Here is a 10,282-nt window from a genome sequence, read left to right as displayed (position 1 = left end):
GTAGTAGTAGTAGTAGTAGCGACTAGTTGTATTGGTTGTAGTTGCAGTAGCATTGATGTCCCCCTTGTACACAATGATTTAGTTGAGTGTCTTGTATATGACTGTATGTGTGTCCTGCCTCTCTTTCCACCTCCGATCACTGAGATGTCATGTTTTGCCCTGAACACAATTTCAATCCAATTTCAATTAAATGTATTTTTGCAAAGGCCCAAATCACAACCAGCAATTGCTTCTCAAAATTGTATTCAAACAGAAAGTTAGAAAATCAAAGAACGAAATTGGTCAAAAATAGAGAAGTAGATTGATAAGCAAAGCATGGAAATAAGCTGTCCCAGAGCGGCCGCCGTCCTTGGAGCCTCCTTCACGGCAAGAAAAAAACACCATCATAAGCAAAACTAGGCGTGCAGAATTTGAGCTGCCAACCCTCCAGGAACAACTTTCTGAGCGGCCTTCAGATGCATTTGCTGCTTAGGCCAGACAGACCCAAAACGTTTCAGACCCATTTCAAAGCTGCCGCTCATGTCCAAGATCCTAGAGAAGGTGGGCTCTGAACAATTGTCAGATTTCCTTGATCAGTCTGACATTCACGACTCTTTTCAATCTGGTTTCCACAAACATCATTCTGCATATTGCTCCCTGTAAGTTTCTTGTGTCTTTATTGTTTTATTCTGTGTTTTTGTGAAGCACTTTGTGACTTCTGTCTGTGAAAGGTGCTATACAAATAAAATGTACTTACTTACTTACTTACTTATTTCCTTCCTTCCTTCCTTCCTTCCTTCCTTCCTTACTTACTTACTTACTTACTTACTTACTTACTTATACTAGTGCCGTGCCTGGTGCAAAGAGCGGCAGATTGATTCTTGATTATATTTCCTGTTGAATGCGAGGATTATAATATGACGAATTGGTGTTGTGTTTTAGGATAACCTCAGCATTAACGACGCCGCCAACTTCCTGGTCAAACACATTATGGCGACAGAGAATGACATCATGAAGTCTGTGGTGCCCGACACCATCTCGCCTCATATTGATTCCAACAGACAAATGAGCTGCAGCGGCTGTCTTAAATAGACAAGGACATTGATGGGACATGCCCCATGTGGACTACAGGGGGCACTACACAGACCTGGCTGTTTGGTGACAAGAGGAGGGTTTAGGTGACATGTGACATGAACATATTGGTAACTGAAAACTGAAAATCAAGGTAAGAATGCCAAATCTGGGCATTTACAAGAAGAAAGCAATGTTTTATGAAGATTTTTAATATTTTACATGATAAATTAAAGTCATGTTAGTTCAGATTGTTTGTTATATTATTTTTCAATGTCTTTTGTCTGTGTTAATAGTAAGTAAGTACTGTGCATATGAATAATAGCCTTTCATTTCAATATAAAATACATGATTTGTTCTAACTTGGGATTGGCACAAAGACCTCTAGTGGGTAAAACAAGATCATAATTAGTCCTGCATGATCTAGAAAGCGGGTGTACGTTGCCAATGGATCTACTTGAATAATAGTATTGTATTTACTGATTTGCACAATTGCTTTTGCTATCAACGTGTAATGTGTCTATAATGTAACTTTGCACAATAGACTGCTGTTTGCTTCTTGTCCTCCTATTTCCTTTCTCTACTTAAAACGCATTGTTCTTAAGAAGACTAAAACTGTAGTTGTGGATGGGGGAACTATTAGGAGTTGCCGAAGTCTATCTATCTGTCTCCATGGAAACTAGTCCACTATCCGCGACAGCTGTGTGTAGCTATTTTTGCATAGGTTCTTATTTTTGTATTATCATTCCATTTTTGTACATCATTGTCCTCAGACCGCCCACGCTGTTCTGAAAGAAGTCAACCTGTGCGTGTCTTATAATGTAATGTCAACACGAAATACAGCTACGTTTGTCCTCATTTGAATACCTTAGATCTGTTACATTTCTCCACAGAACTAGACTTTAGGGAACGTGTTTTCTTGTTGGACGGCGCACAGTGGCAGAGTGATTAGCCTCTCTGTTCGGTGTCACAGGGAGGGAGTGAGTCCTTGGGTTTTTTGGTTTGGTATCTCACCATCTGACTTCATGTACGTGTAAGGAGATAAAAATGCCTTCTAATGAGTTACTGTAATGTGAAAGTAAATGCTGTGTAAAACCCAAGGTGGCTGGAATCGTACTGAACATTTTGTGCTTGTCAACCAAATACTACACTGTGCAGTATGCAAGGAGTCAATATTTTACCTTCAACTTACCAAACAGGGATGTTATGTAACGAGGAAAATGGAAAGTTATTCAGACGTATTGTATTTAAGAGAGGAGTAATTTAACTGTATTACGTATAATACATATACATAAACTATAACATATGTAGATCATGATTTTACATGTTGTTAATTGTAAACCACAAGTTTGATCCACTCTTATCTTATCTTATTTGTCTAATAAGTCTAATTTTTATATTAACCACAAGAAAATACGAGTGAGTAAATGAGAATTTTGTGAGCACTCAAACACAGTTATAACATGTTTATAAGCTCTAGTGTTTTTTTTATGTCTCCTTTAAGTACAGACTCAGAGTACTCCATCCACCTTCACAATCTATGACAAATATATGCTTGTTTGACACATTAACCCACGTATCCTGGCTGTAACTAGTCTTGGTTTTTGTGTTTTCTGCTCAAGTGTGCAACTATTCAACGTTTCTAACAAGTCATAGTGAGCCAACGATTGTGAAGTCTTTCATTGACTCATAATAAGATAATCAAAGCCTGTCGACAGGACCACAGTGCTGTTGCTTCAAAAACCAAGGTTATACGTTCAAACCGTGGTGTCTTTGTGTCTCTGTGCAGCAATCCACAGCTAATCTGCATTTGGAACTGTTCCTCAGCATGATCACAACGCAGTCGTGTTCTGCCTCGTTGACCGTGGGTGATTTTCATGGCTGACATTTCAGAATAATTCTCAAACATTGGTTTCTTTGCAGGGTTTGAATGTCGCAGATTAGGCCTGGTTCATCATGAGGAGTGAGCCATCATGTGAGTGCCATGTCACAATGCAGAAAAGACTGACAATTGTGGTTTTGAATGAGAGAGAGTATTCTGTGTAAATGAATCCTCCACGTACAGTGTTTTTATATTGTGCACACAAGCAAGACACTGAACTCTCACTGCCGTTTGTCCCTTTGTGTGGGCGAGTGGGACAAAAAAGACTTGAACTTGAATCCAAAATATAACCTCTTTCCCTTTTGAAGAACTGACTGAATGTGTATACAACATTCTGATCATCAAAAGTATGGAAAGTTAAGCGTTTAAATTCGCTACTACAGAACCTGCCACTAGGATACTTTCCCACACTTGTAGCTATCATTTTTATCAAGCTCAGGGCTGATTTAACGCTAAAACCATCTTCTATCATGTGTATTTGTAAACTGCTCCTTTGCCTGACCTTTGCTTTTCTGTATCATTGTATTACTGCTGGTTTGGACCAATAGTTGTGTGTCCCGAGGCTGATCCAGTACTTAATGGTTCTCATTAGGACGCCACATGACTGCGCAGCTCCCTCTCTCTCTCCACAGGGATTAGATTTGGTCTTCTTATTCATCACTTACCAAAACTCCTACAAATGTCACCTCCACATTGTAAAGACCGACATGGATGGAGATTAGGAATGTGTGGAAGGACGGCTGGACTGAGACCGAGGGTGCCCACACTTGCCCTTTTTTGAGATCTGTTTGGAGCCCAGTTTGGTTCAGATATAGACTTGGCTTGGTCCTGGTCAAGCCCAGAAATAGTTTTGAATTAAAGACCAGTTTGAGTCCAATTTTGATGTGGTTTATGTGCTAGTGGTTGAAACGTGGTTGAAAAAAATCTATTGCAGACTTTTCACTGGGTGTGTGGAAAGAGAATGCAAAGTGTAGGGTCTTAAAAATGTATTACAATTGTGCTCATTAGCAAGACACACCACCTTTTAATTCTAGTCCTTGTATATATGTGGGATCTGATGCAAACTGCTGCTGTGACGAAGACCTACATTGGATGATATAAAACTAAACTAATATCATGCAAGATTCCATTTGCAGTAAATCAATTAAAATTCACTGTGGTGGTAACAGTTTAGTGTAAGATACAAAAGACAACATATTGTGCAGTGTTATTTTCCATCTTTATGCCAGAGAACCACCCACAGAAGCCGCCCACATCTCGTGGAGCGGAGCTGCTAGAAAAGGTAGTAAGAGAAGACACGCCATTTACTTAAAGCCACACGAGACGACGGGTTGTCCTCGTCACTGTTGAGTTAAAGGAATGTCTGTTATTTAGGTGGAAACTGGGCCCGTTTCTAGGTAACTAAATCATGGATGTAATAAATAATTGGCTCCCCCTGCATGAAAGAGTCCCTGCTGCAATGGCGCCACCTGCTGTCCATTTGATAAAACTGCCTCTAATGGTGTTTCTTGACTCGTGACCTGAGGATGGCTTTGGACTGTTTGACTCATATGGACTTTTAAGTTAACATAATTCTTAACTGTTAGATTTAAGAAGTTAACTTTCACTAGGCCTTCTTCAAACTCCATAAACTTATGTATCTACTTTATGTTTCACCAACATTTTGTCTAGAAACTAAATAGGCTACAACACAAAGAAATCAACAGAAAACAGATGCAATTTGTATTGTTTTGTTTATTTTTAATGATTTTAATGTTTTCTTATGTAGAAAAATAGAACAAAAAAGTATTTGTATTTGACATATTATACAGTGCATCACTAGAGGGCACTAAGCACCAGGAATACACAATAGTTCATTGCCAGTCAGAAGATCATGAGTGAATCTGTCAGACAAAAAAGATCAGCATCTTTGAACATAAATGTACATGAAAAAAGAGCTAACATATTTACTATATACTATTTAGAATATCTAGGCTACATATGTTTGAAGAATATTGAATGAATGAAAACCTGTCTTAAAATGATTATCAATGATTTCCTGAATATTCAGTCGCAACAACCACAAATTCCACAGATGTTTAAAGACAATAGACAAGTACTTCCCCTTATGTCTCGTGCTGGAGCTGCATTTCAAAGAGTATCGTGTTCCAGCCCATTGTGACCGTTTGTTAAGTCATGGTTTGTGTGAGTGAGGAGCGCTGGGAGCTTAACGCTGCGTCAGTGTGGTCAGTGTGGTCAGTGTGGTCAGTATAACACACACCAGCAGACATGTGACCAGACTAAACCCTGCTGAATCATGCCCCGTCACAGTGAGTCTGTGTTCATCTGTGACTCTCGGGTCGACTGGAATTTACTCAAACAGTTTAAAATCGTCTCATTCATGTAGATGACAACAGATGACACCTCAGTAATGGCCACATAATCCCTGAGATAATACGGCAATACAGTGAGGAATTAAAAACACTGGGGAAGAGTCCCTTGAACATTTCGATTAAAAGGAGACATCCAGGTGTATTAAGTATTTTCACTATATTCCAATTGTCTGAATATGAACATTGTAGACTAGCTTTGCAAAGTATACTTTTTTTCTTTCTGAGATAAAGTATTGTCAAACTATTAGAGTATTGTCAACTGTCAAAAGTTATGCTACAAAGCTACAATGTAAATTCACAGAAAAGGAATGTTATTTGAGTATAATTGGTCCGAGTGACGAGTTGTTTTTGAGCCTCTACTTGAGTGTCGTGTGTGTTCATTGGGTCAGCATTACTATTATTAGGCTTTGGTCCCTGAGCAGTGACTGTGTCTGTGCTGGAGCCGCTCAGGTCCTCTTGTCTTCCACTAGAGGGCTCCGGGGCTGCGATGACAGAAGTGAGTCTATGATGGGGACATAAGAGGCCAGAGGACATTCAGCAGAGGTGTATTTGCTCAGGAGTTGTTGCTGCTCTGGAGGCAGATTGGCATCGACACAAACTCTTTGGCACAACGTGGACACACTGCGACACGTCTTCATCCTCAACTGGTTCAGGAAGCTTTTCTCCTGAATCAACTTCTCCCTTTCAGTTTTCTATTGCAACAAACACACGACATTGTACAATACATCAGACCGTCAGACGTGAACTCGGATGGAAACGGCGTGTTCCTTACCAGTTTGTTGATCTCGCACTGTAAGTTGTAGATACAGTCGAGTTTGCGTTTGCGACAGCGCTGAGCCGCGAGACGGTTTTTGCTTCGCCGTCTCATGTCGCGCACCAGTTCCACCTGTTCCTGAGTCAAGTTCTGTTTGTCCAAAAGCTCCTGGAAGTCGTTCTTGCTCATCACAAGCAACTGGTTCACAGGATAAGGCAACTGCACCTGCGAATGAGAACAGTGTAAATACAGTGTTTGTCTTGTTGTCACAGCGGCCCTGAAGAGTAAGCGCCGCACACAACTGTATGTGATGAACGCACACACACACAACTGTATGTGATGAACGCACACACACACAACTGTATGTGATGAACGCACACACACAACTGTATGTGATGAACGCACACACACAACTGTATGTGATGAACGCACACACACAACTGTATGTGATGAACGCACACACACAACTGTATGTGATGAACGCACACACACAACTGTATTTAATGAACGCACACACACACAACTGTATGTGATGAACGCACACACACACAACTGTATGTGATGAACGCACACACACACAACTGTATGTGATGAACGCACACACACAACTGTATTTAATGAACGCACACACACAACTGTATGTGATGAACGCACACACACACAACTGTATGTGATGAACGCACACACACACAACTGTATGTGATGAACGCACACACACACAACTGTATGTGATGAACGCACACACACACAACTGTATGTGATGAACGCACACACACACAACTGTATGTGATGAACGCACACACACAACTGTATTTAATGAACGCACACACACACAACTGTATTTAATGAACGCACACACACAACTGTATGTGATGAACGCACACACACAACTGTATTTGTTGTGTGCTTCTTACGTTACATTAACCTGATCATTATATTACATATTTGAACCTGCGTTTGAACTTTAAATGTTGTTGATCCAATAATGAGGCGTAAGGTTCACGTCACGTTACGCTCGTGTCCCAGAGTGTTACTTATGTCGGTCCCCACAATGTGACAAATACACAATGTGACAAATACACACCTGAAGATTGGAAGATTGCGTAAATAAGAGCGTCAGAGTTTAGTGAACATTAAATATCACTATAAGTTTATCTCTAAAATGACTTAATGACTCACTTCACACACCACCACTGATACTGTGGTGTGCCTTGGTAGAGATGGGTGATGTTTATCCTTCTTTTTTATTGATTTTGCTTCGGTTTAAAATAACGGGTTGTATAATATAGTGCAACAATATGTGTTATTTCTTGTTGCTGGCATCAACTGTAATCAGCACTCGTGTTAAACATTAACAGTCGTGAGCAGTGAACGGACGAGGTCACACGGCTTTAGGCTTCTGTTAATGCCACTGCAGAGTCGCACGTGGAAATACACATTACACCAACTACACCTGGCAATTTTAATTTTGTGAACTCAGTGAGTGTTCATTTTGAATTCATGAATTTGGCACAGATATTCAAGAAGTTCTGCACAGACCCAAAGATAAACTGTCAAGTTGGACTCTAAACTGCACAGTCAGACAACGTTCTCCTCGTTAATATTAAACTTCCCACTATGACGAGTCAGCTCTTTGCTCAGTATCTAATCCATGTCATCCATTCTTTTCTCCGCTCACCTGTTTAGCTCTTTCTTGCACATACGTGTTACAGTATTCTGCATCTGAATCCTCTCCAGAGTTGAGAGAGGAGAGTCCAGACTGAGACGCCCCCTCACAGTCAGACGACCTGGGACAGTTCCATCCGCTCGCGCTTTGGTCCACGTCGGGCAGAAGCGATGACCGGAGCTTGAGCCGGACGCCGAGCGAGTCCAGGGAAGTGTTCGCTGTTTTTCCATCTTCAAAAGTCCACCTTCCGTTACAGTTTGGAACCTCCTCTGGCAAACCAACGTCTTCTTCCTCCATGAATTCTTCCCCAGCGTCGACACATCCCGTCTTTGCAAAGCTGTCGTTCGCCGCAGCTTTGTCTTGACCCGATGACCCGTTGACCCCTCGGGCCTCCGGCAACACTAACCCGTCATATACTAAACCGTCACTTTTGCTCTTGGCGTTTCTTTCAGCGTTGCACGTCGTTCTGCTGTTTTCTTTTTGCGTCTCAACTTCTTGGCTCTTTTCGAGCGCTTTACCTGCTTTGTTTGCGGCGACGTGATGGAAAGTCCCAAATGTGTTGTCAAACAGATCTTCAACTGGTCTGGGCACTCTCAGCGGACACCTCTCACTATTGCTGGAACATGGCGAATTGCAGTTGAATTTATCCAATGGGTTTTGCTTGCTTTTGCGGTTCTCTATTCCACACGCCATCTGGAACTTTCGATATTTCGATATATACATCCCATTGTCATTTGTAGGTGTTACAGGCGGTGAAGGTGTCACAGATGTGGCACGCGGTAACGGGAATGCAGGTGAAACACGCATTAAAGGCGTAGAATCGTCGTTGTTGTTGAACTCAAACGCCACTTCCTGTTGCGCTGAGTCAACAACAAGTTTGGCCTCTTTGTCGTCTGGAAGCAAACGCTCGCCTGAGTCAACAGTGTCTCTGGATACACTTTTCTTGTATTTTTTCTTGCAGCACGTCCTTCTCGGCACACACGCCTTGGTGCTGGGGAAGAATTTGGGGAGGATGAAATCAAAACACGCTCTGTCACAGTCTTTAAAGCCAAGGACAGACACCGAGGTTTTAATGTCCAGAACGTTCTCTTTGCTGTAAACCAGTTTGGATGTGTAGGCGAATTTCAACAGCGGCTCGAAACCAGCGGCCGTCACCTGGAAAAAACAAAATACACAAATATATACTGTGATTTGCATAGTTTGATAGTGATATTTAGTTTCTCCCTGTTCACTCAATGTTCTGACACAGGCTATAACTTTAAACCAGAATACTGTGACTGTACACCTGCTTTATGAGGCCAAACACATTAAACACCGCGATGACCAAACCTTTATCCTGACTCTTTTGATTGAAACCGGGCTTGAATCACATGCTGAGTTTTGGGTTTTTGAGATTCCTTATCTCACCTCCGGAGGCAGCGTGACGACAGCGTTCTGCCCGGACAGAGAGGAGAGTCTGAGGGAGAAGTATTCACTGCAGGAGGCCAGCACGGAGCGGTGGGCCCTGAAGCTCGGCCCCTCGGCGACGAACACCGTGACATCGCACAGGACGTCCCGCTGCCTCTGATCCTCCAGGGAGCGCAGGATCTGACTGGGGTGCACCGAGGACTCGAATGTAAACGCTGGGGATCGGCCCACGACTGCCATGGCAACCTGGGACAGAGGGAAAGGGTAAAGTGGTAGTTGATTAGGTAAAGAGAGCCCTCAGTTAACAGTGGCACCTCAGACAGCTCACTTTATGTCATATAGTAACGAGTAACAAGGCCAAACGTACACATTCATGTTTACTTTACACAATATGTCAAACGCACACGTAAAGAACAGAATGTTGAAGAGGCCAGAACTCGTCCCCACTGATTGTGAAATAACTAGTAGCACTGAAAGATCGTGGCAAAAATGAAAATAATATGAAAGTATATGCAAAATAATGAACACAGTTGTGAAACACTATGAAAGAATTTGAGATATTAGGGATGTCAACTCGAAATACTGATTCATGCTAATGTATTTGTTTAATTGGTTTAAAAAATGATATATATGTATGGCTCTCGTTATATTTTGACTGTATATAATATTTAATTATAATAAGTGTCTGATACGAACAGACACGTTCCACAATACTTGAAGAACTGAAGAAACAGCTAATGTAAAAATTATGTGAAATTGTTATACCGTGTGGCAAAATATCGTCAATTTTTCCTCCAGAACATAAATAAATGTCATAAATAAGTCATGCAGAAGAACTAACAATTCAAAAGTAAACAAAGAAATCCTTTTCCACTATCTTGAAAAGTGACTATTAAAACACAAAGGTATGATTTACCAAACACACACAAACACACACAAACACACACAAATACACACAAATACCTCACAGGTGATTGATGATATAATGAGCAGGAACCAGGACGACCTCCGTGTTAATCCCACATGTTATTCCACAACAGGAATGAAGTCGAGTCCATTCCCCGATAGCGCTCGACTCGGAGTAAACTAAAGAGTGGAGTTAGTCATATGTGTATGTGTGAGTGAGGAGGGGAGGAGCCAGAGGAGGGGCC

At 41.5% G+C, this 10,282-nt stretch overlaps 2 protein-coding genes across 2 annotated transcripts in view; one reads left to right on the top strand and one right to left on the bottom strand.

Moving 5' to 3' along the window:
* The window catches only part of rab38b (RAB38b, member of RAS oncogene family), a 6,399-nt gene extending 4,507 nt beyond the window's left edge, over window positions 1–1,892 (top strand). Inside the window, exon 3 of the mRNA XM_072445955.1 lies at window positions 922–1,892. Coding sequence (XP_072302056.1) covers window positions 922–1,071 — 150 coding nt within the window. The 3' untranslated portion in view covers window positions 1,072–1,892. The remainder of the gene's footprint in view (window positions 1–921) is intronic.
* A 3,628-nt stretch (window positions 1,893–5,520) lies between these two features.
* Window positions 5,521–10,168, bottom strand: bach1b (BTB and CNC homology 1, basic leucine zipper transcription factor 1 b). The gene is made up of 5 exons (XM_072445953.1): window positions 10,095–10,168; window positions 9,132–9,377; window positions 7,737–8,879; window positions 6,077–6,283; window positions 5,521–5,996 (listed from the first exon to the last, which is right to left on the bottom strand). The coding sequence occupies exons 2-5, from the start codon at window positions 9,369–9,371 to the stop codon at window positions 5,751–5,753; spliced, it is 1,836 nt and encodes a 611-aa protein (XP_072302054.1). The 5' UTR covers window positions 9,372–9,377; window positions 10,095–10,168; the 3' UTR covers window positions 5,521–5,750.
* Between the last annotated feature and the right edge of the window lie 114 nt (window positions 10,169–10,282).

The sequence above is a fragment of the Eucyclogobius newberryi genome, unplaced genomic scaffold (assembly GCF_026437365.1).
Source record: "Eucyclogobius newberryi isolate DKJ021-1_F unplaced genomic scaffold, fEucNew1.0.hap1 SCAF_15, whole genome shotgun sequence".
Lineage (NCBI taxonomy): Eukaryota > Metazoa > Chordata > Actinopteri > Gobiiformes > Gobiidae > Eucyclogobius > Eucyclogobius newberryi.
This window is presented reverse-complemented; position numbering and strand designations above follow the sequence as displayed.

What these genes read in the sequence shown, in the direction of transcription:
- bach1b (XM_072445953.1), bottom strand. Translation starts at nt 9,371, where the DNA reads ATGGCAGTCGTGGGCCGATCCCCAGCGTTTACATTCGAGTCCTCGGTG. An exon ending in TCGTCACGCTGCCTCCGGAG is followed by an intron (nt 8,880 to 9,131) that starts GTGAGATAAGGA and finishes TGTTTTTTCCAG; the next exon opens with GTGACGGCCGCTGGTTTCGA. An exon ending in AGTGCGAGATCAACAAACTG is followed by an intron (nt 5,997 to 6,076) that starts GTAAGGAACACG and finishes TTGTTGCAATAG; the next exon opens with AAAACTGAAAGGGAGAAGTT.